This window comes from Coregonus clupeaformis, unplaced genomic scaffold, assembly GCF_020615455.1.
Source record: "Coregonus clupeaformis isolate EN_2021a unplaced genomic scaffold, ASM2061545v1 scaf1165, whole genome shotgun sequence".
NCBI classification, from domain to species: Eukaryota; Metazoa; Chordata; class Actinopteri; order Salmoniformes; family Salmonidae; genus Coregonus; species Coregonus clupeaformis.
The window spans coordinates 101,456-129,428 of NW_025534619.1; the positions used below are offsets into that span (position 1 = coordinate 101,456).

At 47.4% G+C, this 27,973-nt stretch overlaps 1 protein-coding gene and 1 pseudogene across 1 annotated transcript; both read left to right on the top strand.

Annotated features, from left to right (window-relative positions):
- Positions 1-2,131: 2,131 nt before the first annotated feature.
- LOC121572595 lies at positions 2,132-6,602 on the top strand. Its single transcript, XM_045217650.1, has 6 exons — positions 2,132-2,243; positions 4,875-5,063; positions 5,218-5,566; positions 5,666-5,799; positions 6,007-6,041; positions 6,397-6,602. The coding sequence occupies exons 1-6, from the start codon at positions 2,132-2,134 to the stop codon at positions 6,535-6,537; spliced, it is 960 nt and encodes a 319-aa protein (XP_045073585.1). The 3' UTR covers positions 6,538-6,602.
- A 12,897-nt stretch (positions 6,603-19,499) lies between these two features.
- Positions 19,500-27,954, top strand: LOC123486349 (annotated as a pseudogene).
- The last annotated feature ends 19 nt before the right edge of the window (positions 27,955-27,973 follow it).

Genomic DNA, 27,973 nt, shown 5'->3' on the forward strand with positions numbered 1-27,973 from the left:
CCAATACACGGGCGCAAACCCCCCGTCCTTCTTCTTCACAAAGAAGAAACTCGAGGAAACCGGGGAAGTGGAGGACCGTATGTATCCCTGTTCCAAGGAATCGGCTATGTAAGTCTCCATAGCCGCGGTCTCCTCTTGAGACAGGGGATACACACGGCTCCGCGGAAGTGCCGCTCCTGTTTGGAGATCTATCGCACAATCCCCCTGTCTATGAGGTGGCAACCGTGTTGCCCTAGTTTTGTTGAAAACCAGTGCTAAATCCTCATATTCAGGGGGAATGTGCATTGCGGACACTTGGTTCGGACTCTCCACCGATGTTGCCCCTATGGAAACACCTAGACATCTCCCTACACACTGGGCAGACCACTCCATAAGAGCCCTCTGTTGCCACGCAACGGGATACGCAGGAGAGTCGATCAGATAAAACTGAATGATCTCCTCATGACCCCCCTGCGCAATCATCTTCAGTGGCGCTGTGACTTCTCTAATCAACCCCGACCCCAGCGGCCGGCTGTCTAGAGCATGAACTGGGAAAGGGGGTTCCACCGGCCGAAGGGGAATTCCTACCCTAGAACAAAATACACGATCAATAAAATTCCCAGCTGCGCCTGAATCTACTAGCGCCTTATGCTGGGAATGAGGTGCCACCTGTGGAAATCTCACAGGTATACACAGGTGTCCAACAGAGTAAGTGGGGCATCTACTCACCTGAAATGACTCCCCAGTGCGTGACCTGTTGTCCGCTCTCCCAGGAGACCCTCCCCAACACCTAGCCGCAGTGTGCCCTCCATGGCCACAGTTGGTGCAGGGGACGGCCCCACTCGGGTTCTCTCTCCTCCTCTCCCTAGCGCCTGCACCCCCGAGCTCCATGGGAATCGGCTCGGCGGTGCTGGAGGATGGAATGGACGACCCCCATTCGGGACGTCCGCGGGTAGCCAGCAGGGTGTCGAGACGGATGGACATGTCCACCAACTGGTCGAAGGTGAGGTTGGTGTCCCTGCAGGCCAGCTCACGACGAATGTCCTCTCGTAGGCTGCATCGATAATGGTCGATGAGGGCCCTCTCATTCCATCCCGCATCTGCCGCTAGCGTCCGGAACTCCAGGGCGAACTCCTGGGCACTCCTCTTCCCCTGTCGGAGGTGGAACAGACGGCTCCCCGCCGCCTTCCCCTCAGGTGGATGATCGAACACTGCCCTGAAGCGGCGGGAGAACTCCGCGTAGGTGATGGTAGCGGCGTCTATTCCCCTCCATTCGGCGTTAGCCCACTCCAACGCTTTGCCGGAGAGACAGGAGATGAGGGCGGAGACGCTCTCGTATCCCGAGGGCGCCGGGTGTATGGTGGCCAGGTAGAGTTCCACCTGCAGGAGGAATCCCTGACACCCGGCTGCGGTACCATCATATGCCCTCGGGAGCGAGAGCCGAATGCCGCTGGGTTCCGGTACTGGGAGAGGAGGACTGGCCGATGGTGATGGTAAGGTGTGCGAAGATGTGGGCACCTCTCCAGTAACCAAACGGCGCAGCGTGTTGGACAAATCGTTCATGGCGGCCCCAAGTTGCTGGATCATGGTGTCTTGATTGCTGATCCGTTCCTCGAGGGACTTGGTTGCCGCCGCTGCTCCTGCTGACTCCATGATGGTGTGTTATTCTGTCACTGTTGATGTGGGTGCGTTGAGAGGAGTCAGACGCAGGACGCATAAGCTAAGTCAAACACGACTTTACTAAATGTACAACCAGTACAAAATAAAGTACCTCTAACGAGGAGGCAAAACGACAACGCAACACAGTGCGTTACAATAACAATCCCAGAGTACTGCACAGGATACCACCAACAGACAGGAAATAAAATAACAGACAACTAACGAAAACAACCACAGGAAACTTATAAGGCACATAATCAAGACCAAACGGACACAGGTGTAACAGACAGACCAAACCAAACGAACATCGAAACATTCAACGGTGGCAGCTAGTACTCCGGGGACGACGAACGCCGAAGCCTGCACGAACAAGGAGGAGGAGCAGCCTCGGCAGATTCCGTGACAAGGACCACCTAGTGATTTAATAAAATTTAATCTAATAGGACATTGTTATGGAACTATCAGTCTAGCAGGAGAGGATGATGATGGAACCATGTACCTCCTTCCCCTGGTTGTGAACCTGGATGTTGTGACTGCTGTTCTACTGATAGTCATCCTCATCCTGGTCCTCAAGATCAGACGAGACGCAAACAGACACAACACAGGTAGGAGCCCATATCATGATAATATGGGTCTTGTGAACTACACTTCAAATGTGGATGTTTTTCCCATGACATACTGTACACTGATGATCAGAAGAGTCAGTGTGTACACTAGAATGGAATGATCCATTAATCCATTTTCTCGTCTCTCTTTTATATCATATTCAGGACCTGATTCTCAAAGACAACCACAAATGATCAGGTAAATACTGCATGATTAAATACTGAATTATAAGCAATTCAGAAACAGTGAAAATTACAACTGTAGTCTATGTCATTGTGTCTGCAAATCCAGATGCATTGAATTATTCCGCCCTGAATTTCACCACCAAGAAGAGGAAGATGGAGAGGAGAAGAGAGAAGGAGCTGGACCCCGATGTAGTGTATGCTGCTACAAGATGACAAAGTGCCATATCTTTGAATGCAAGTTTAAATCCTTCTATATTGTATGTGTAGTTAAAATAAATGTTTAGAAATGTAAATCAGTAAATATCTCTGTAGTGTTTGTGAGTTGTACCTCAGGGCCACTGTAGCTCTCTCCAACTTGATTAGGCAACAAAGCTCAGTGGTACAGGGTGTGGGTAGTCCCCTGTAGCTCAGTTGGTAGAACATGGCGCTTGCAACGGCAGGGTTGTGGGTTTGTTTCCCACGGGGGGGCAGTATGAAAAATGTATGCATGCACTAACTGTAAGTTGCTCTGGATAAGAGCATCTAGTAAAATGTTAGAGTGGAAGGGTTAGAAGTCAAAACACAACTGTTTAATGGTTGCAGAGGAGCAGTTGCCTCACTTAACTTAGATGTCTGTTGTGTGTGTTAGTGATTTAAAAAAAACATTTTTATAGGGTGACCCTGAGGGGCAAAGTACCCAGCAGTAGACAATTGCATTATACTGATCACTTATAAAGACAAATAAAGAGATCAATCAAAATGACCTTTGTCATGATGTTATTTGCCCCTTAGTATTTCCTGTCTTGGCTTTGCACTGATCACAGCCCCCTATTCTGAGAAGCACCTTATAAGGAGAATAGGACTGGGGTTTGAGGTAGAGGAGGGGCCAGTGAGGGTACGCATCACTTCCTGTGGTGTGAGTGACAGGAAGGACCAGCTCAGTGTAGAGTGAGACCTGCTGAGGTGAACATCACTGGGTCTCTCATAGACTAACACTGAGGGGATGAAATGTAAACATGCTCTCTCTCTCTCTCTCTCTCTCTCTCTCTCTCTCTCTCTCTCTCTCTCTCTCTCTCTCTCTCTCTCTCTCTCTCTCACTCAGTATGTTTCTCCAGATTTCCAGTCCACCTGCCAACAGATAGACTGGGGAAAATATTTGTGTGTAAGAGTAAATGCCTGGGTGATTTGAGGGCGTGGAGGGGGGGGGGGCTCTTTCCACACCCATCTTCATCTGGACAGTAAAAACCAGACCCCTGCCGCTCAGTTAGATGTGCAAAGTATGTCAAGAATACAAACAAAAAGCTAAAAGCATTTTCCAAACAGTGCAGTGCAGGGTTTATTTAACTATGGGTCCTGAGTTATGAGATTTGGGTTGTTGGACGTCGATTTTGGTCACGGGAGGACAGTCAATTTCTCATTTGGGTCTCGAGTTGAAAACGTTTAAGGACCCTACAGCATTCAACAACAGGACAAAGTGCAGATAAAGATTGAGTGTCATCTCAATAGTTTTGTCAACTCTTCCTTCATGGAAAAAAAGAAGGTATTGGTATTAAACAAAGGTTTGAAATTAGGCCAACAAAAACATATATTATTCAATGCTATTGCGGTTACAACTAGTATTAGTATTTAATGTTGGAGGCTTATGATGCAGCTTTTATGCAGTGGTGGGTCAATTTACATTATGGATAACTTTAACCCTTGGGCTGGGCTGTGTTGGGGTCGGTAGTATAAGCAGCACTAGAGATCCTTCACTGTTTCCTGTCCAAACATCAAAAGAGAAATCATTTCAGTAAATGTTTCATTTCTCTCAAAAAAGAAGCAACCATATCAAGCCAATATTTGATTGCCTTGATCCAGTAACTCTGACTTGATTTATAATGTCTTCTTAAAAATGCAATTCCCGGGAAGCTCAAACTATGGTAAGCTAGAGGACACACATCTAAGATTGTAGTCAGCCAATAAAATCTCTTGTTTCAGTGTTCCCTCCTACTGTATGACGGCTACATGTAAAGTGCCTTCATATATAAGGTGCCGATAAGGTATCACACGTTCAGACCCACACACTATACAGTGCAGAAGGGACTAATGTTACAATGATGAATAGAGAAGTGCTTTTGTTTTACATCAACTTGTGTAAGTGTAAGATATTTTAATTGAGTTCCTTTTTAATCATTTGTAGTATGTAGTTTGAATATGATAAGTGAAGTGGATGTTCTGTCTGTTATGGGTAGAAATGGTTTATCCATGTCTTTGTCTTTGATCCATTTTATTTGTTTGCTTTGACAGTTTGTGCTTTTACCAAACCAAACGTAATCCAACCTGACCCTGTGATGGTTACTGAGCTGGGAGGCACCGTGACTCTCACTTGCCTTTGTCCAGATGAGTCAGTGACCAGATTTCATTGGTTCAAGCAGAGTTTTGGACAGAAACTCCTCCTCGTGGCATCATCTCTTTATGGTGGCCAAGATAATTATTATTCCAACAACTTTATCAAGGACTTTACTGAGACCAAACGTTTGGGTGTGAGGGGAGGAGACTACAGCTGTAACTTGACCATATCCAAGACAGAGCCAGGGGACTCAGCTAAATACTATTGTTCCACTACAGCCATCTATGAGCAAATATTTGGAGAGGGAACTGTTTTAATTGTCAAAGGTAACACAATGTCTTTCTTCAATTTCAAATTGTGTGGCCCTGTATGTTGATATGTTCGTTCAACTGCTTCATCAAATGCTAGTGATGAATACATGTCTTTTCATGCTCTTCACCAAAACACCTTAGATTTACTTTAGTTACTCACTCTCTTCAGACTCAGAGTCCAACAGCATGTCTGTGCTCCAGCAGCCTGTGTCTGAGTCAGTCCAGCCAGGAGACTCTTTGACTCTGAACTGTACAATACACACTGAGACTTGTGTAGGAGAACACAGTGTCTATTGGTTCAGACATGGCTCAGGAGAATCCCGTCCAGGAATCCTTTACACCCATGGAGACAGGAGTGATCAGTGTGAGAAGACCCCTGAGGCTGGGTCTCCTACACAGAGCTGTGTCTACAACCTCCCCAAGAGGAACCTCAGCCTCTCTGATGCTGGGACTTACTACTGTGCTGTGGCCTCATGTGGGGAGATACTGTTTGGGAACGGGACCAAGCTGGACAAGCTATACAATATCACATTTAGCATTTGATGCCATATTTTATTGTTTGATGATCTTCCTAAGCGCTCATGAATACAATATGAATTCCCTGATATCCTTTCCACAGTTTCAGAGCACGATTTTCCATTTGATCTGAGTCCTACTGTTCTGGCCTTGGTCGTCTCCAACATCGTTCTGGGGATAGTGACCCTTCTACTTGTCTGGGCGCTGTGCAAGACCCGGAACAGAGATAGCAGAGGTATTACTGTATATCTAATGCATCCAATGTATCTAACGTTATGCTGATGTATTTAATGTTTCATGCATCTCTATGCAATGTACCTTCTGTAAATATCAGTTAAATGACCAAAGTATAAGCATTGTTAATGAACTACATGAGGTTAAAAAGAGATAGATTGTCATAAAAAATAATAGGTGGCCTTCCTCTATTTCAATCTCTTTGAAGGGAGGACAGATGTCCCAACATCCCAGGGCAATCAGGTACATTTGTAAACATTTATAAACATAGTATATTTTCAGTTTTTACAAGAAACTGCCATTTACCTTTCCTTACGGCTAGTATTCAGCTGTTTGTGCTTTATATGTTATGAAGCTTTATTGGAAGTAATAGGTCACTCTACTAGATGAAGCCTTCTGATCTTTGTGATCGTTGTTAATTTTTCCATGGAACTTCTGTCTGTCACTGTTCCACTGACTGTCAGGTCATTGTAGTGGGTGTACAGTCTGAACAGTCATGTCTTTTGTGGAGTGTTTTCTTCCACAGGAGAATATAAACATTATATAATAGATCATGCTATCATCATAATGTATTTTCTCATGGCTCCACCACCCTCAGAATCAAGACAGTGATGTGTTGAACTATGCAGCTGTGAGTTTCACCCCCAAGAAGAACTCCTCCTCCTTTAGAAGAGCAAGAGAGAAGACCAGCAGAGAGGATGCAGTGTACTCTGAGGTCAGATACCTGCAGCAGCAGTGAAATATATCACCACTGTCACAAAGACATCAAGAATAACTTTTTTAAAACTATTTGTAGCCTAATGAAACAGCTTTTAGTAATTGAAATTAGTATGGAATTTACAATGCAACAAAAAAAATGTAATTTTAACATTGTCTGTATGTTAGATGTACAGTGGGGGAAAAAAGTATTTAGTCAGCCACCAATTGTGCAAGTTCTCCCACTTAAAAAGATGAGAGAGGCCTGTAATTTTCATCATAGGTACACGTCAACTATGACAGAAAAATCCAGAAAATCACATTGTACGATTTTTAATGAATTTATTAGCAAATTATGGTGGAAAATAAGTATTTGGTCACCTACAAACAAGCAAGATTTCTGGCTCTCACAGACCTGTAACTTCTTCTTTAAGAGGCTCCTGTGACACTCTGGCTCCATGGACTTTGATTATTGAGCCAGGGTTGTTCATTTTCATTGTTTGGGTGTATTTCTAGGTTGGGTATTCTGGTTGTTTATTTCTATGTTTGGGTTTGGTGTTCTTGATTTAGTCATATGACTCCCAATCGGAGGTAACGAGTGTCAGCTGTCGGCTCGTTATCTCTGATTGGGAGCCATATTTAAACTGTGTGTTTTCACATTGTATTGGTGGGTTTTTGTTCCTTTTCAGTCAGTGTTACTGTTTGGACTTCACGAATCGTTCTGTTTCTTGTTTTGTTCGTGCACTTTAATATAATAAAGTCATGTTCGTTCAACGCGCTGCGTTTTGGTCTCCTTCGCTCTTTGACGACCGTGACAGAAAAACCCACCACAAAAGGACCAAGCAGCGCGTCCAGGAGCAAAGGGTCTGGACATGGGAGGAGCTGTTGGACGGAAAAGGGTCCTGGACTTGGGAGGAGATCCTGGATGGGATGGATCGCCGTCCATGGAGCGAAACGGTGGAGAGGCGACGGCGAGAGGAGCAACGGCGTCAGCAGGGCCATCGTCGGAAGGACGGGAGGCAACCCCAAAAATTGTTTGGGGGGGGGCACATGGCTTGGGCGGCTGGGCAGCAGGAGGCTGCCACAGGGCTGACGGAGGCAGAGAAGGGGCGAATTCAAAAGGCAACCAGGTTACGGGGGTCACTGGTCAGAGTAGGGAAAGGAGATGTAGAGGCACGGCGAGTGGTACTGGGGTGTATTACCAGTCCGGTCCGGCCCGTTCCAGTTCCCGGGGTAGAGCCAGTGGTGTGTGCCTCCAGTACGGTCCGGCCTGTTACGACCCCTCGCACCAAGTGTACGGTGCGCGTCTCCAGCCCGGCTCGGCCTGTTCCGGCCACTCGCACCAGGGATACGGTGCGCGTCGCCAGCCCGGCTCGGCCTGTTCCGACCACTCGCACCAGGGATACGGTGCGGCGTCGCCAGCCCAGCCCGGCCTGTTCCTGCTCCACGCACCAGGGATACGGTGCGCTTCGCCATCCCGGCCCGGCCTGTTCCGGCCACTCGCACCAGGGATACGGTGCGCTTCGCCAGCCCGGCCCGGCCTGTTCCGGCCACTCGCACCAGGGATACGGTGCGCGTCGCCAGCCCAGCCCGGCCTGTTCCTGCTCCACGCACCAGGGATACGGTGCGCCGCCAGCCCGGCCCGGCCTGTTCCGGCCACTGCACCAGGGATACGGTGCGCGTCGCCAGCCCAGCCCGGCCTGTTCCTGCTCCACGCACCAGGGATACGGTGCGCTTCGCCAGCTCCGGCCCGGCCTGTTCCGGCCACCCGCACCAGGGATATGGTGCGCGTCGCCAGCCCAGCCCGGCCTGTTGCTGCTCTCCGCACTAGGCCTTATGTGCGTCCCCAGGGTCCAGCATGCCCTGTTGCTGCTCTCCGCACTAGGCCTTATGTGCGTCCCCAGGGTCCAGCATGCCCTGTTGCTTCTCCCCGCACTAGCCCTGTGATGCGTGTCCTCAGCCCGGTACCTCCAGTTCCGGCACCACGCACCAGGCCTACGATGCGCCTCAGACGGCCAGAGTCTGCCGCCTGCCCTACGGGCGCCTGAACTGTCCGTCTGCCCAACGCCGTCTGAACTGCCCGTCTGCCCAACGGGCCTGAACTGTCCGGCTGCCCAACGCCGTCTGAACTGCCCGTCTGCCCTAACGGCGCCTGAACTGCCCGTCTGCCCAACGCCGTCTGAACTGTCCGTCTGCCAAGCGCCGCAGGAACTGCCCGTCTGTACTGAGCCTGCAAAGCCGCCCCGTCTGCCATGAGCCTTCAGAGCCGTCCGCCCAGACCGGAGTCGCTAGAGCTCTCCGCCAGACAGGAGCAGCCAGAGCCTTCTGCCAGACAGGATCAGCCAGAGCCTTCCGCCAGACAGGAGCAGCCAGAGCCTTCCGCCAGACAGGATCAGCCAGAGCCTTCCGCCAGACAGGATCAGCCAGAGCCTTCTGCCAGACAGGATCAGCCAGAGCCTTCTGCCAGACAGGATCAGCCAGAGCCTTCCGCCAGCCAGGATCCGCCAGAGCCGTCCAGCCAGGATCCGCCAGAGCCAGCCAGCCAGGATCCGCCATTCAGTCCGGTGCTGCCCCTCAGGCGGTGCTGCCCCTTAGTCAGGTACTGTCCCTTAGTCCGGTGCTGCCCCTTAGTCCGGTGCTGCCCCTTAGTCCGGTGCCGCCCCTTAATCCAGTGGGGTTTAGGTTGGGGGTGGTCATGTGGAGGGGGCTACGGAAGCGGATAGTGACTAAGGTGGGGTGGGGACCACGACCTGGGCCAGAGCCGCCACCATGGACAGACGCCCACCCAGACCCTCCCTAGACTGTATGCTGGTGCGCCTTCGGAGTTCGCACCTTTAGGGGGTACTGTGACACTCTGGCTCCATGGACTTTGATTATTGAGCCAGGGTTGTTCATTTTCATTGTTTGGGTGTATTTCTAGGTTGGGTATTCTGGTTGTTTATTTCTATGTTTGGGTTTGGTGTTCTTGATTTAGTCATATGACTCCCAATCGGAGGTAACGAGTGTCAGTTGTCGGCTCGTTATCTCTGATTGGGAGCCATATTTAAACTGTGTGTTTTCACATTGTATTGGTGGGTTTTTGTTCCTTTTCAGTCAGTGTTACTGTTTGGACTTCACGAATCGTTCTGTTTCTTGTTTTGTTCGTGCACTTTAATATAATAAAGTCATGTTCGTTCAACGCGCTGCGTTTTTGTCTCCTTCGCTCTTTGACGACCGTGACAGCTCCTCTGTCCTTCACTCGTTACCTGTATTAATGGCACCTGTTTGAACTTGTTATCAGTATAAAATACATCTGTTCACAACCTCAAACAGTCACACTCCAAACTCCACTATGGCCAAGACCAAAGAGCTGTCAAAGGACACCAGAAACAAAATTGTAGACCTGCACCAGGCTGGGAAGACTGAATCTGCAATAGGTAAGCAGCTTGGTTTGAAGAAATCAACTGTGGGAGCAATTATTAGGAAATGGAAGACATACAAGACACTGATAATCTCCCTCGATCTGGGGCTCCACGCAAGATCTCACCCCGTGGGGTCAAAATGATCACAAGAACGGTGAGCAAAATCCCAGAACCACACGGGGGGACCTAGTGAATGACCTGCAGAGAGCTGGGACCAAAGTAACAAAGCCTACCATCAGTAACACACTACGCCGCCAGGGACTCAAATCCTGCAGTGCCAGACGTGTCCCCCAGCTTAAGCCAGTACATGTCCAGGCCCGTCTGAAGTTTGCTAGAGTGCATTTGGATGATCCAGAAGAGGATTGGGAGAATGTCATATGGTCAGATGAAACCAAAATATAACTTATTGGTAAAAACTCAACTCGTCGTGTTTTGAGGACAAAGAATGCTGAGTTGCATCCAAAGAACAACATACCTACTGTGAAGCATGGGGGTGGAAACGTCATACTTTGGGGCTGTTTTCCTGCAATGGGACCAGGACGACTTCCATCAGCAAGGGCATTGAAGATGAAACGTGGCTGGGTCTTTCAGCATGACAATGATCCCAAACACACCGCCCGGGCAACGAAGGAGTGGCTTCGTAAGAAGCATTTCAAGGTCCTGGAGTGGCCTAGCCAGTCTCCAGATCTCAACCCCATAGAAAATCTTTGGAGGGAGTTGAAAGTCTGTGTTGCCCAGCGACAGCCCCAAAACATCACTGCTCTAGAGGAGATCTGCATGGAGGAATGGGCCAAAATACCAGCAACAGTGTGTGAAAACCTTGTGAAGACTTACAGAAAACGTTTGACCTGTGTCATTGCCAACAAAGGGTATATAACAAAGTATTGAGAAACTTTTGTTATTGACCAAATACTTATTTTCCACCATAATTTGCAAATAAATTCATTAAAAATCCTACAATGTGATTTTCTGGGGTTTTTTTTCTCATTTTGTCTGTCATAGTTGACGTGTACCTATGATGAAAATTACAGGCCTCTCTCATCTTTTTAAGTGGGAGAACTTGCACAATTGGTGGCTGACTAAATACTTTTTTCCCCCACTGTATATAATGATCCTGTAATGTCTTAAATAACCATACATTTTTACAGCTTGTAAGAAATAATCTGACAGAGAATCCCATTTTTGCTGTATGACTGTGTGTTTTTAACATAATAAATCATTAATTTATACTGTGCCTTGCAAAAGTAATTGAAAACAGAAATAACGGAAAAGTGGTGCGTGCATATGTATTCACCCCCTTTGCTATGAAGCCCCTAAATAAGATCTGGTTCAACCAATTACCTTCAGAAGTCACATAATTAGTTAAATAAAGTCCACCTGAGTGCAATCTAAGTGTCACATGATCTCAGTATATATACACCTGTTCTGAAAGGCCCCAGAGTCTGCAACACCACTAAGCAAGGGGCACCACCAAGCAAGCGGCACCATGAAGACCAAGGAGCACTCCAAACAAGTCAGGGACAAGGTTGTGGAGAAGTACAGATCAGGGTGGGGTTATAAAAAAATATCAGAAACTTTGAACATCCCACGGAACACCATTCAATCCATTATTAAAAAATTGAAAGAATATGGCACCACAACAAACCTGCCAAGAGAGGGCCGCCCACCAAAACTCACGGACAGGCAAGGAGGGCATTAATCAGAGAGGCTCAAAGAGACCAAAGATAACCCTGAAGGAGCTGCAAAGCTCCACAGTGGAGATTGGAGTATCTGTCCATAGGATCACTTCAAGCCGTACACTCCACAGAGCTGGGCTTTACGGAAGAGTGGCCAGAAAAAAAGCAGTTTCTTCAAGAAAAAAATAAGCAAACATGTTTGGTGTTCGCCAAAAGGCATGTGGGAGACTCCCCAAACATATGGAAGAAGGTACTCTGGTCAGATGAGACTAAAATTGAGCTTTTTGGCCTTCAAGGAAAACGCTATATCTGGCGCAAACCCAACACCTCTCATCACCCCGAGAACACCATCCCCACAGTGAAGCATGGCGGTGGCAGGGACTGGGAAAATTGTCAGAATTGAAGGAATGATGGATGGCGCTAAATACAGGGAAATTCTTGAGGGAAACCTGTTTCAGTCTTCCAGAGATATGAGGTTCACCTTCCAGCAGGACAATTTACATTTTAGTCATTTAGAAGATGCTCTTATCGAGAGCGTCTTACAGTTAGTGAGTGCATACACTTTCATAATGGCCCCCCGTGGGAAACGAACCCACAACCCTGGCGTTGCAAGCACCATGCTCTACCAACTGAGCTACTTGGGGCTTAAAGATTGCTGTACACCAACGGAACCCATCCAACTTGAAGGAGCTGGAGCAGTTTTGCTTGAAGAATGGGCAAAAATCCCAGTGGCTAGATGTGCCAAGCTTATAGAGACATACCCCAAGAGACTTGCAGCTGTTGTTGCTGCAAAAGGTGGTTCTACAAAGTATTGACTTTGGGGGGGGTGAATAGTTATGCACGCTCAAGTTTTCAGTTTTTTTGTCTTATTTCTTGTTTGTTTCACAATGAAAAATATTTAGCATCTTCAAAATAGTAGGCATGTTGTGTAAATCAAATGATACAAACCCCCCCAAAAATCAATTTTAATTCAAGCTTGTAAGGCAACAAAATAGGAAAAATGCCAATGTGGGTGAATACTTTCGCAAGCCACTCTGTACATCTCTATTCTCTGTCTACAGAACATCTCTGCAACCACATATAAAAAACATAATATGATTAATTGGAATAGCAGTTTAGCTGAATATGTGTCAGGCTCCATCACACCATTAAAAATGGAAGAACACTAACACACATCTATTTCTTATCACAGAAGAGGTGCCTTTTTATTTAACCATTCTATAACCATGTTAATTCTCATTGATATACAAATAACATTTTCAAGAGAGACCTGGTTCTTGAGAATCTCTCTGACTCCACATACCACATAGACAAACATGTATATGATTTGCAATAAATGCTCTCTTTGTAAGAAGTGCAGTGTCGGTTCACACACCTACCAGGAAGGGTGTTATTTGATGTATCTCCCACCAATCAGAGAAAAAAATTATTTTCTGCCTTTCTCTGTAACTGTCAGGCAAGAAACCTACTGATCACAGTACTGCACCAGTCCATTTGGTTCAGGGCAGGGGAGAGTAACAACTCAGGACGGATTGCAAGATGACCCCATTATTCATCTGTATGGTGACTCTGCATCTCACTTGTAAATCTAGATCTGCATATCTAGACTGCCTAGTATATTTCTCCTGTGTTTCAGTAGTTATTTACTGTAAGATAACTGGCATTGTCCTCTACCTTGGCTCAACTTATTGACATGGCTTTACTGTAACTCTTATGCAAATTAGGATGTGAAATTATTAATTTTACGCATACATCAATTAGCCAAACATGAGCCCTTTACCTCTGGATAATTTACACCATTAGCAAATATTTCCATCTCCAACTATGTCCTCTGTCCTGTGTGTTCTAGATGGTACCATGCATCCCATTGTATCTCAGCCTGTGCTGACAGAATTGGTGCCCCTAGGGGGATCTGTGACGCTGGAGTGTTTCTCCACTGTAGACTCAGTGTTATCCTGTATATGGCTAAAACACACACCAGGACATGGACTTATACACATTGTAACAAACTACTATGAAAAGGTGCAATTCCAGGGAGATTTCGCAAATACGTCTCGTTTTGAGGATGATTTTAGTTTTAATTTGACCCTTTGGAATGTTGCCCATATCGTATCATTGTGTAATATTCCGGTATAATGCATCTTATTTTGGAGATTATTTGTGCATATCTCATGATTCAAGGTCAGTAAAGAAACTGAAAGTTTAGTAGCAATCTATGTTTCCAGTTTCAATTTCTGATTATTTTTCCATCAGAATGTCTAAATGTTGTGTGGTTCTCTTTGGCCAATCAATCAACTCAAGTGAACCGTAACCAGGCTGGACATTGAGGGAAAGACATTCTATGAGATGATTATTTAGAAAATATATATTTTTACAAATTCTGAAAAGTATGTGTTCTCCTCACACGGGGCACCAAATGTAAGTACAGTTATTATACACGTAAATGAATGTGTAGGGTTTTCTCGTCAGCAAACTTCAGAATTGTCACGCCCTGGCTCTAGGGACTCTTTTATGTTGAGCCAGGGTGTGTAGAGTCTATGTTTTGTGCTCTTTGTTTTCCATTCTAGGTCTTGTATTTCTATGTTGGCCAGAGTGGTTCCCAATCAGAGGCAACGAGTGTCAGCTGTTGCTGGTTGTCTCTGATTGGGAACCATATTTAAACAGTCTGTTTTCCCTCAGTGTTTGTGGGATCTTGTTCCGTGTTTCCTGTGTAGGTTTGTGTTCGCAATTTTGGACGTCACGTATCGTTTTTGTTGTTTTGTTTGTGTAAACATTTAAATAAGTATGTTTGCATTCAACGCTGCGCATTGGTCCTCTGTTCCCGACGATCGTGACAGAAGATCCCACCAAAACTGGACCAAGCAGCGTGTCCAGGAGCCATCGCCAGGGGAATCGCTAGCAGATCTCCGTGGCAACCTCGACTGGGTCAAGCCTAGTGAAGAGCAGAGAGGGTGGACTTGGGAACAGTGGAGGAAGAGTCTCGACTGGGTCAAGCCAAATGAAGAGCAGAATGGCTGGAGTTGGAAGCAGAAGAGCGAGAGTTGGGCGAGAACTATAGAGGCCTGGCCCACGGGGTGGAGAGACCCCCAGACATTTTTTAGGGGGGGGGCTCACGACGTGGACGACGGGGCAGCAGGAGGCCGCGAAGGAGCGGTCCAGCGGGTGTGCAGAGGAGGCCGCCAGGTTAAGGGGGCCACTGGTCACAGAGGAGAGGGAAAGTGTGGAGGCACGGCGAGAGGTACTGGGGTGTGTTACCAGTCCGGTCCGGCCCGTTCCTGATCCCTGCATAGGGCCAGTGGTGTGTGTCCCCAGTACGGTCCGGCCTGTTCCTGTTCCTCGCATCGAGCCTGTGGTGCGTGTCATCAGCCCGGCCCGGCCTGTTCCTGCTCCCCGCACCAAGCCTATGGTGTGCGTCGCCAGCCCGGCCCGGGCCTGTTCCTGCTCCCCGCACCGAGCCTATGGTGCGCGTCGCCAGCCCAGTCCGGCCTGTTCCTGCTCCCCGCACCAAGCCGATGGTGCGCGTCGCCAGTCCGGTCTGTTCCTGCTCCCCGCACCAAGCCTATGGTGCGCGTCGCCAGCCCGGTCCGGCCTGTTCCTGTTCCCCGCACCGAGCCTATGGTGCGCGTCGCCAGCCCGGTCCGGCCTGTTCCTGCTCCCCGCACCAAGCCGATGGTGCACGTCGCCAGTCCGGCCCGGTCTGTTCCTGCTCCCCGCACCAAGTCAGTGGTGCGCGTCGCCAGCCCGGCCCGGTCCATTCCTGCTCTCCGCACCAAGTCAGTGGTGCGCTTCGTCAGTGTGGAAGAGGGAGAGGGCAGGGTGGAGACGTTTCTGAGACACACGTTGTGAAAGCTCCCATAATGCAATGGCCGTGAAATACTTCCCATCAGTCTTGTTTGAGTTTGTTAACATATCATACTGTATCTACTTCTTAATTTTGTCAGTATTGAATAAGAAATGGCATTGTCAATAAAGATTAATGTATTTATTAAAAATCTGAACAGAAATATAAAAAATAATTACAAGCTAATCTGCATCATCAACATGTGTGCATTTTTCCTTGACATTCTGCCATCTAAGCTGACATTTGTGTTTGTAACAGCTGAAGGATTGAGAAACTGAATCATTGAATTTATCTATTTCCTGATGAGGTAGATGATGAAGATGATGGTTAGACAGCAGAGGAGAATTTCAGTTCTTATGATGGAGAGGAGGACAAGGATCCTCATATCTGCTTCAGTTGCCACTTGAATGTCATCACCTGAAAGAAATAAAAATTGTATATTTCCCATTTAATATAATATAGTATTTACAAAAGTAAGGACAAGCGAGAGAGATAGCGAGAGAGATAGCTATATTTCGTGGTATATCTTTTTTCACTTTTACTTACTTAGCTAGAATCGAATGCCGCTAGCTAGTTTAGACACACTCAAACACCAGGCTCAAACAGAGAGGGATGCTATTTGAGAGGAGGAGAGTGCGTCGATACATGAGAGAAGGAATGATATATACAACAAGCTGTTTGTATGTGGCTGCTATGAAAGTGAACTGTGTTTGCGTGTGATCAGGGGTGTATTCATTGCGCCGATTCTGTTGAAAAAAAAATCTTAAACGGAATGAAATGGGATATACACACCTGAATTGGCGCATTAGAAACTCTTGTTTGCAACTTTTGGACTAATGATTACACCCTAGATCAGCTAGATGCAGGCAAGAGTGTGCAAGGCGGTATTGCATGTGTCACTGTCTGTCACCTTGATTACTCAAAATTCTCTCAACCTGTGCATCTATGTTGTAAACTTTCATTCATAGGCTAGGTTGTAGCAACTTCATGATGGGTACAAGGAAAATTGGAGTCTCATGTAGTAGACTAAACCTATCAATCTTACATTGAGCTGGGTGAATGGAATATGAATGACAGTCATATAATATGCTGTAATAGAAATAAGGCCATGTTCATTAACAAATATAATCCTCCCTCATCTTAAAAGGCACCGACTGCCACTGGTGTATACTAGTCATTCTGTCTGTCAGATTAGAGAGAGAGGCAAGGGGATTGGCTGTCTAACATGGCATGGAATGATGGTCCCTTGTTCTGATTGGCTGTTCTGAGATCAGCAGAGAGAAGGAAGAGGACAGCCTACTGTATCATCAGTCCTGCTTCTAACAGTGAACTCTGAAGTTAATAAAGTCATGAATAATCAAAAGATGATTAACATTCTTATACAGTTGAAGTCGGAGGTTTCCATACACCTTAGCCAAATAAATTTACGTTTTTCACAATTCCTGACATTTAATCCTAGTAACAATTCCCTGTTTTAGGTCAGTTAGGATCACCACTTTATTTTAAGAATGTGAAATGTCAGAATAATTGTAGAGAGAACGATTTATTTCAGCTTTTATTTCTTTCATTACATTCCCAGTGTGTCAGAAGTTTACATACACTCAATTAGTATTTGGTAGCATTGCCTTTAAATTGTTTAACTTCGGTCAAACGTTTCGGGTAACCTTCCACAAGCTTCCCACAATACGTTGGGTGAATTTTGGCCCATTCCTCCTGACAGAGCTGGTGTAACTGAGTCAGGTTTGTAGGCCTCCTTGTTCGCACACGCTTTTCAGTTCTGCCCACAAATTTTCTATAGGATTGAGGTCAGGGCTTTGTGATGGCCACTCCCATTACTTGATTTTGTTGTCCTTAAGCCATTTTGCCACAACTTTGGAAGTATGCTTGGGGTCATTGTCCATTTGGAAGACCCATTTGCGACCAAGCTTTAACTTCCTGACTGATGTCTTGAGATGTTGCTTCAATATATCCACATAATTTTCCTTCCTCATGATGCCATCTATTTTGTAAAGTGCACCAGTCCCTCCTGCAGCAAAGCATGATGCTGCCACCCCCGTGCTTCACGGTTGGGTGTTCTTCGGCTTGCAAGCATCCCCCTTTTTCCTCCAAACATAACGATGGTCATTATGGCCCAAAAGTTATATTTTTGTTTCATCGGACCAGAGGACATTTCTCCAAAAAGTACGATCTTTGTCCCCATGTGCAGATGCAAACCGTAGTCTTGCTTTTTTATGGCGGTTTTGGAGCAGTGGCTTCTTCCTTGCTGAGCGGCCTTTAAGGTTTTTATTTATTTATTTAATTTATTTCACCTTTATTTAACCAGGTAAGCCAGTTGAGAACAAGTTCTCATTTACAACTGCAACCTGGCCAAGATAAAGCAAAGCAGTGCGGAAAAATCAACAACAACACAGAGTTACATATGGAATAAACAAAACGTAAAGTTAATAACACAATAGAAAATCTATATACAATGTGTGCAAATGTAGTAAGTTATGGAGGTAAGGCAATAAATAGGCCATAGTGCAAAATCATTACAATTATAATTTACTATTAACACTGGAGTGATAGATATGCAGAAGATGATGTGCAAATAGAGATACTGGTGTGCAAATGAGCAAAATAAATAACAATGTAAATAACAATATGGGGATGAGGTTGTTGGGTGGGCTAATTACAGATGGGCTGTGTACAGGTGCAGTGATCGGAAAGCTGCTCTGACAACTGATGCTTAAAGATAGTGAGGGAGATAAGTGTCTCCAGCTTCAGAGATTTTTGCAGTTCGTTCCAGACATTTGCATTAGAGAACTGGAAGGAATGGCGAGCAAAGAGGTGTTCGCTTTGGGGATGACCAGTGAGATATACCTGCTGGAACGCATACTACGGGTGGGTGTTGCTATGGTGACCAATGAGCTAATATAAGGTGGGGATTTGCCTAGAAGGGATTTATAGATGACCTGAAGCCAGTGGGTTTGGCGACGAATATGTAGTGAGGGCCAGCCAACGAGAGCGTACAGGTCACAATGGTGGGTAGTATATGTGGCTTTGGTGACAAAACGGATGGCACTGTGATAGACTACATCCAATTTGCTGAGTAGAGTGTTGGAAGCTATTTTGTAAAATCGCCGAAGTCAAGGATCGGTAGGATAGTCAGTTTTACAAGGGTATGTTTAGCAGCATGAGTGAAGGAGGCTTTGTTGCGAAATAGGAAGCCGATTCTAGATTTAACAGTTATGTCGATATTCCACTCGTTATACTGTGGATATAGATACTTTTGTACCTGTTTCCTCCAGCATCTTCACAAGGTCCTTTGCTGATGTTCTGGGATTGATTTGCACTTTTCGCACCAAGGTACGTTATTCTCTAGGAGACAGAACGCTTCTCCTTCCTGAGCGGTAGGACGGCTGTGTGGTCCTATGGTCTTTATACTTGTATACTATTGTTTGTACAGATGAACGTGGTACCTTCAGGCGTTTGGAAATTCCTCCCAAGGATGAACCAGACTTGTGGAGGTCTACCATTTTTTTCTGAGGTCTTGGCTGATTTCTTTTGATTTTCCCATGATGTCAAGCAAAGAGGCACTGAGTTTGAAGGTAGGCCTTGAAATACATCCACAGGTACACCTCCAATTGACTCATATTATGTCAATTAGCCTATCAGAAGCTTCTAAAGCCATGACATCATTTTCTGGAATTTTCCAAGCTGTTTAAAGTCACTGTCAACTTAGTGTATGTAAACTTCTGACCCACTGGAATTGTGAAATGGTGAATTATAAATGAAATAATCTGTCTGTAAACAATTGTTGGAAAGATTACTTGTGTCATGTACAAAGTATATGTCGTAACCGACTTGCCAAAACTATAGTTTGTTAACAAGAAATTTGTGGAGTGGTTGAAAAACGAGTTTTAATGACTCCAACCTAAGTGTATGTAAACTTCGACTTCAACTGTAGTATGATAAGTGAGGTGGATGTTCTGTCTGTAATGGGTAGAAATGGTTTATCCATGTCTTTGTCTTTGATCCATTTTATTTGTTTGCTTTGACAGTTTGTGCTTTTACCAAACCAAACGTAATCCAACCAACCCCTGTGATGGTTACTGAGCTGGGAGGCACCGTGACTCTCACTTGCATTTGTCCAGATAAGTCAGTGACCAGATTTAATTGGTTCAAGCAGAGTTTTGGACTGAAACCCCTCCACATGACGTCATCTCTTTATGTGGGTCAAGACAGTAATTATTCCAACAACTTTATCAAGGACTTTACTGAGACCAAACGTTTGGGTGTGAGGGGAGGAGTCTACAGCTGTAACTTGACCATATCCAAGACAGAGCCAGGGGACTCAGCTAAATACTATTGTTCCATTACAGCCATCTATGAGCAAACATTTGGAGAGGGAACTGTTTTAATTGTCAAAGGTAACTAAACATTTGCTTCTTCAATTTCAAATTGTGTGGCCCTGTATGTTGATATGTTCGTACAACTGCTTCATCAAATGCTAGTGATGAATACATGGCTTTTCATGTTTTTCACCCACTTAGTCTTACTTGAGTTACTCACTCTCTTCAGACTCAGAGTCCAACAGCATGTCTGTGCTCCAGCAGCCTGTGTCTGAGTCAGTCCAGCCAGGAGACTCTGTGACTCTGAACTGTACAATACACACTGAGACCTGTGTAGGAGAACATAGTGTCTATTGGTTCAGACATGGCTCAGGAGAATCCCGTCCAGGAATCATTTACACCCATGGAGACAGGAGTGATCAGTGTGTGAAGAGCCCTGAGGCTGGGTCTCCTACACAGAGCTGTGTCTACAACCTCCCCAAGAGGAACCTCAGCCTGTCTGATGCTGGGACTTACTACTGTGCTGTGGCCTCATGTGGAGAGATACTGTTTGGGAACGGGACCAAGCTGAATATTCATGGTCAATTCCATTTAATCTGTGAATATCCCCAACCATACTGTCTATTTATGCAAACGGCCTACCTCCAAATGACCCCATACATTTGTCTCAACAAGCTATACAATAACACCATTAGCTTTTGATGCCATATTTTTCTGTTTAATGAAATTCCTAAGCGCTCATGAGTACAATATGAATTCCCTGATACCCTTTCCACAGTTCCAGAGCATGATTCTCCATTTGATCAGTCCAACTGTTCTGGCCTTGGTCGTCTCCAACATCGTCCTGGGGATAGTGGACCTTCTACTTGTCTGGGTGCTGTGAAAGACTCAGAACAGAGATAGCAGAGGTATTACTGTATATCTAATGTATCCAATGTATCTAATGTTATAACTGATGTATCTAATGTTTCATGCATCTCTATGCAATGTACCTTCTGTAAATATCAGCTAAATAACCAACATATAAGCATTGTTAATTAACTACATGTGGTTAAAAAGAGATAGATTGTCATAAAAAATAATAGCTGGCATTCCTCTATTTCAATCTCTTTGAAGGGAGGACAGATGTCCCAACATCCCAGGGTAATCAGGTACATTTGTCAACATTTATAAATATAGTATATTTTCAGTGTTTACAACAAACTGCCATTTACCTTTCTTTCCACCTAATATTCAGCATATTTGTGCTTTATGTGTTATTAAAATGTATTGGAAGTAATAGGTCACTGTACTAGATGAAGCCTTCTGATCTTTGTGTTTGTTGTTAATTTTTCCATGGAACTTCTGCCTGTCACTGTTCCACTGACTGTCAGGTCATTGTAGTGGGTGTACAGTCTGAACAGTCCTGTCTTTTGTAGAGTGTTTTCTTCCACAGGAGAATAGAAAGATTATATAATAGATCATGATATCATCATAATGTATTTCCTCATGGCTCCACCACCCTCAGAATCAACACAGTGATGTGTTGAACTATGCAGCTGTGAGTTTCACCCCCAAGAAGAACTCCTCCTCCTTTAGAAGAGCAAGAGAGAAGACCAGCAGAGAGGATGCAGTGTACTCTGAGGTCAGATACCTGCAGCAGCAGTTAAATATATCACCACTGTGTCAAGGGGTGCTGAAGGTGGGTGTGGTGCAGGAATCAAGCGCAGGACGCAGAAGCTCAGTCCAAAAGACTTTAGTGAAATATTCACGTAGTCAATGAGCACAATAAGCCCGGAGGTGAAATAACGGCGTACACAGGCGTCAAACAAACGGCGCACTAACATGTGCGAAAACCTCTCCAAACACTGGAGGGAAGTACGTAGCTCCAACACCAAAACAGAAGAGCAATCACACACAAACACAGACACACACAGCGAGAACTAAATAGGACACTAACGAGGACTAACTAGACACAGGTGTACAACATCAAGACAAAACCAAACGAACAAGAAACATAGATCGGTGGCAGCTAGTACTCCGGTGACGACGACCGCGAAGCCTGCCCGAACCAGGAGGAGGAGCAGCCTCGGCCGAAACCGTGACAGTACTCCCCCTTGACGCGCGGCTCCAGCCGTGCGCCGACCCCGGCCTCGGGACGACCAGGAGGACGCGAGCAGGGCGCGCGGGATGGTCCCGGTGGAACTCCGACAGGAGAGATGGGTCTAGGATGTCCCTCCGCGGCACCCAGCACCGCTCCTCCGGGCCGTACCCCTCCCACTCCACGAGATACTGGAGACCCCCATCCGGCGTCTTGAGTCCAAGATGGACCGAACGGTGTACGCCGGAGCCCCTCGATGTCCAGTGGGGGCGGAGGAGTCTCTCCTATCTCACCTTCCTGGAGTGGACCAGCTACCACCGGCCTGAGAAGAGACACATGGAACGAGGGGTTAATATTCTTATATTCAACAGGTAGATGTAACCTATAACACACCTCGTTCAATCTTCTCAGGACTTTAAAAGGCCCCACAAACCGCCGACCCAGCTTTCGGCAGGGCAGGCGGAGGGGTAGGTTTCTGGTAGAGAGCCAGACTCGATCTCCGGGTGCGTACACCGGCCCCTCACTGCGGTGGAGATCGGCGCTCGCCTTGTGACGACGGATGGCCCGCTGCAGGTGGACGTGGGCAGCGTTCCACGTCTCCTCCGAGCGCCTCATCCAATCATCCACCGCAGGGGCCTCGATCTGGCTCTGCTGCCAAGATGCCAGAACCGGCTGGTAACCTAACACACATTGGAAGGGGGTTAGGTTGGTAGAGGAGTGGCGGAGAGAGTTCTGGGCCATCTCGGCCCAGGGAACGTACCAAGCCCACTCCTCAGGCCGGTCCTGGCAATACAACCTCAGAAACCTACCCACATCCTGGTTGACACGTTCTACCTGCCCGTTACTCTCCGGGTGGTACCCTGAGGTAAGGCTAACCGAGACCCCCAAACGCTCCATGAACGCTCTCCATACTCGGGAGGTAAACTGGGGGCCTCGATCAGACACTATATCCTCGGGTACCCCGTAATGCCGGAAGACGTGGGTAAATAGTGCCTCTGCGGTTTGTAGGGCAGTAGGCAGACCCGACATATGGAGAAGATGACAGGCCTTAGAGAACCGGTCCACAACGACCAGGATGGTGGTATTCCCCTGAGAGAGGGGAAGGTCTGTCACAAAATCCACCGAGAGGTGGGACCATGGTCGTTGTGGAACGGGCAGGGGTTGTAACTTACCCCTGGGCAGGTGTCTGGGCGCCTTACACTGGGCGCACACCGAGCAGGAGGAGACATAAACCCTCACATCCCTGGCTAACGTGGGCCACCAGTATTTAGTGCTAAGACAATGCACTGTCCGGCCAATACCCGGATGTCCAGAGGAGGGTGACGTGTGAGCCCAGTAAATGAGTCGATCCCTAATCTCGAGCGGAACGTACTTCCGACCCTCAGGACACTGTGGAGGGCTGGGGTCGGTACGCAACGCACGCTCGATTTCGGCATCGACCTCCCACACCACTGGTGCCACAAGACAAGACTCCGGTAGTATGGGAGTAGGCTCAACGGACCTCTCCTCCGTGTCATACCGCCGGGACAGCGCATCTGCCTTACCATTCTGGGACCCAGGGATGTACGTTATTTTAAATACGAACCTGGTGAGAAACATACTCCATCGAGCCTGGCGAGGGTTCAGTCTCCTCGCTGCCCGGATGTACTCCAGGTTCCGATGGTCAGTCAAAATGAGGAAAGGGTGTTGAGCCCCTCAAGCCAATGCCTCCACACCTTAAGGGCCTGAACTACAGCTAACAGCTCCCTGTCCCCGACGTCATAATTATGCTCCGCCGGGCAGAGCTTTTTTGAGTAAAAAGCACAGGGGCGGAGTTTGGGTGGCGTGCCGGACCGTTGAGAGAGAACGGCCCCTATACCAGCCTCAGACGCGTCCACCTCAACCTGAAAGGGTACGGGATCCGGATGCGCCAGCACCGGAGCCGACGTGAACAGGTCCTTCAGTCTCCCAAAGGCCCTGTCCGCATCAGCTGACCACTGCAGGCGCACCGACCCCCCTTTCAGAAGGGACGTGATGGGAGCTGCCACCTGTCCAAAACCCTGGATAAACCTCCGGTAGTAATTGCAAAGCCCAAGAACTGCTGCACCTCTTTGACAGTGGTTGGGGTTTGCCAATTACGCACAGCGGACACACGATCCACCTCCATTCTCACCCCTGACGCGGACAACCGATAACCCAAAAGGAGACCGACTCCTGGAAAAACAGACATTTCTCTGCCTTGACTATAGGTCGTGCTCCAACAGCCTCCTCAATACACGACGCACCAGGGTTATATGCTCGGCTCGGCAGACGAGTACACCAGAATGTCATCAATGTACACCACGACCACCCCTTGCCCCTGCATATCCCAGAAAATGTCATCTACGAAGGATTGGAAGACTGATGGAGCATTCATCAACCCATATGGCATGACGAGATACTCGAAATGACCTGACGTGGTACTAAACGCTGTTTTCCATTCGTCGCCCTCCCTAATGCGCACCAAGTTATACGCGCTCCTGAGATCCAGTTTTGTGAAAAACCGCGCTCCATGCAATGACTCCGTCATGGTCGCAATCAGAGGGAGTGGATAACTGTATTTCACAGTAATCTGATTGAGACCACGGTAATCAATGCACGGCGCAACCCTCCATCTTTTTTTCTTCACAAAAAGAAGCTCGAGGAGGCGGGGAGAAGTGGAGGGCCGAATGGATCCCTGTCTCAAAGATTCGGCTATGTAAGTCTCCATAGCCTTTCTCTCCTCTTGAGACAAAGGATACACGTGGCTCCGTGGGAGCGCTGCTCCTGCCTGGAGATCAATCGCACAATCCCCCTGTCTATGAGGAGGCAACTCAGCGCGCCCTAGTTTTACTAAACACGAGAGCTAAATCCCCATATTCAGGCGGAATGTGCAGTGTGGGCACTGGTTTGGACTTTCCACCGAAGTCGCCACCACGGAAACACCAGACATCGCCCCTCGCACTGAGCAGACCACCCATCGAGAGCCCTCTGTTGCCACGAAATAGCAGGGTTATGGGTGCTTAACCAGGGAATTCCCAGCACCACTGGGTACGCAGGAGAATCGATCAGATACAGCTGTATAGTCTCTTCATGACCCCCCTGCGCACACATCCTAAGTGGTGCTGTGATCTCCTAATCAACCCCGACCCCAACGGGCGGCTATCTAAGGCATGAACGGGAAAAGGTTTGTCAACAGGTAGGAGAGGGATCCCTAAATCTAAACAAAACTTTCGATCAACAAAATTCCCAGCTGCGCCTGAATCTACTAGCGCCTTATGCTGGGAATGAGGTGCAACCTGTGGAAAACAAACAGGTATACAAAAGTGCGCAACAGAGAGCTCTGGGTAAGTGGGGCGTCTACTCACCTGGGAGGGCTCCCCAGTGCGTGGCCTGTTGTCTTCTCCCCGGAGAACCCTCCCCAGCACCTGGCCGCAGTGTGCCCTCCACGACCGCACTTGGTGCAGGAGACAGGCCCCCTCGGGCTCCTCCTCCTCCTTTCTCTAGCGCCGGCACCCCCGAGCTCCATAGGGCTCGGCTCGGAGGTGCCGGAGGGCGGAATGGACGGACCCCCCTCGGGACGTCCACGGGTGGCCAGCAGGGTGTCCAGACGGATGGACATATCGACCAACTGGTTGAAGGTGAGATTGGTATCCCTGCAGGCCAACTCACGTTGAACGTCCTCCCGTAGGCTACATCGAAAATGGTCGATGAGGGCCCGTTCATTCCACCCTCGTCCGCCGCTAGAGTCCGAACTCCAGCGCAAACGCCTGTGCGCTCCTCCTCCCCTGTCTCAGGTGGACTAGACGCTCCCCCGCCGCTTTGCCCTCCGGTGGATGGTCGAACACGGCCTTGAAGCGACGGGAGAACTCGGCGTAGGAGATGGTGGTGGCGTCCATCTTCCTCCACTCGGCGTTGGCCCATTCCAATGCCTTGCCCGTGAGACAGGAGATGAGGGCGGAAACGCTCTCGTGTCCCGAGGGCACCGGGTGTACAGTGGCCAGGTAGAGCTCCACCTGCAGGAGGAACCCCTGACACCCGGCAGCTGTTCCGTCATACGCCCTCGGGAGCGAGAGCCGAATCCCCCTGGGTTCTGAACCTGGGACTGGTGGACCGGCCGATGGGGTTGGCAGGGTAGGTGGAGGTGTGGGTACCCCTCTGGCCTCCCATCGGTGCAGGGTGTGTGATTCTGTCAAGGGGTGCTGAAGTTGGGTGTGGTGCAGGAATCAAGCGCAGGACGCAGAAGCTCAGTCCAAAAGACTTTAGTGAAATATTCACGTAGTCAATGAGCACAATAAGCCCGGAGGCGAAATAACGGCGCACACAGGCGTCAAACAAACAGCGCACTAACATGTGCGAAAACCTCTCCAAACACTGGAGGGAAGTATGTAGCTCAAACACCAAAACAGAAGAGCAATCACACACAAACACAGACACACACAACGAGAACTAAATAGGACACTAACGAGGACTAACTAGACACAGGTGTACAACATCAAGACAAAACCAAACGAACAAGAAACATAGATCGGTGGCAGCTAGTACTCCGGGGACGACGACCGCCGAAGCCTGCCCGAACCAGGAGGAGGAGCAGCCTCGGCCGAAACCGTGACACACTGTCACAAAGACTTCAAGGTGAAATTAGTATGGAATTTACAATTTTAACATTGTCTGTATGTTAGATTTATATAATGATCCTGTAATGCCTTAAATAGCCATAACTTTTTACAGCTTTTTATTGTAAGAAATCATCTGATAGAGAATCCCATTTTTGCTGCATGACCGTGTGTTTGTAAGATAATAAACCATTCATTTTTATGCTGTGTGGGTAAAATCACTGGGGAGGCCAAGCCATATTACAACCTATGTGTTGTGATAATTGCATTGTTTGCTCTATAACCTGTTAACTCATATGCCTTGAGACCATTATCGTATCTGAAGATTATGCCTTTGTTAAATGTTTTTCATGAAGAAATGGAATGTTGGTTATGTTAGTATCAAAAGGCAATGTTTAGTATAATGTCACATATAATAGACAGGAAGTGTGTTGTAAACTGGTGATTGGCCAGAAGAGGGAGCCACCCCTCTTTTTGCATTGTTTATAAATAGGGGTTAAACGATGAGACGTCAGAACGGCCATAGCAATCGGAGGAGCCGTTCTCCGGACACCGCGGGTCTGTACTTATGCTGTAAACCTCGTGATTTTAATAAAAGTCTCTAATACGATGCAGCATAAGCGGACTCTTTGTTGACAGCAATAATGGCCACCACTCATCAGATACGACATAATGGCGCCCAACGTGGGGCTGGGTTTGCGTCTCTTCCTTGTTTCAGTCAATCGCCAGGCTGACTCGCTCTGAAGCATGGCCAAAAAAAATAAAAATGGTGAGTGTTTTCTTACCGCTTCGGAGTTTGTTAGATTGGATATGACTTGTGTACACTGGAGAGATGTTCCATATGACCTTGCCTCGGTGGCGTTATTGCGGTCGACTGGAGTCTGCTAAAATGTTATTTCATTGGTAACGAGTGACAATGATAATTTAGAGCATTAAGATAGATTTCATTGGTAACGAGTGACAATGATAATTTAGAGCATTAAGATAGATTTCATTGGTAACGGGTGACAATGGGAAATTCAGATATGTATACAATTTTAGAGCATTGCAGGTTTAGATAAGCCCTCGTGACACACGAGGCGACCGCATGGTGGGCCACAAAATCCTGGAAAGGCGTTAGGACTTTGCAGGTCAGTCTGGGACTGGGGTTTGGTTGAACATTTATTTGGGGATGGCTTGCTCAGCTCTGTCCGATGGGATATCTGCATTGGGGAGGATCGCTCACTTAAATAGCCATACCCACCGGCAGAATAAATTTAGGGCAAACGAAACAGTAATCAATTAAAAAGACGCAATGCGGGTTTTGTTACATGTTGTAGGCCGCAGTTAGCTAAAGGCTAATGCTAAATGCTAATTGCTAAATGCTAATTGTGTTGCGTGCTACATGATAATCTGAACCTTAGAGGTCCACTGCGATGGATTCAAGCCTCTTAAACTTGTTTGTATGTGGTGGAACTGAAAGTTCCACGCAAATGTGAGCTCTGTTATGTGTAATTGTGTGATTATAAGGTATAAAATAGTGAGGTTGTAGCGG

Bases quoted from the DNA above. Each gene is read 5' to 3' on its own strand.
- LOC121572595 (XM_045217650.1), top strand. From the start codon at position 2,132: ATGTACCTCCTTCCCCTGGTTGTGAACCTGGATGTTGTGACTGCTGTT. The intron at 5,800-6,006 runs GTATTACTGTAT...ATCTCTTTGAAG, and splicing joins CCGGAACAGAGATAGCAGAG to GGAGGACAGATGTCCCAACA. The intron at 6,042-6,396 runs GTACATTTGTAA...CACCACCCTCAG, and splicing joins CAACATCCCAGGGCAATCAG to AATCAAGACAGTGATGTGTT.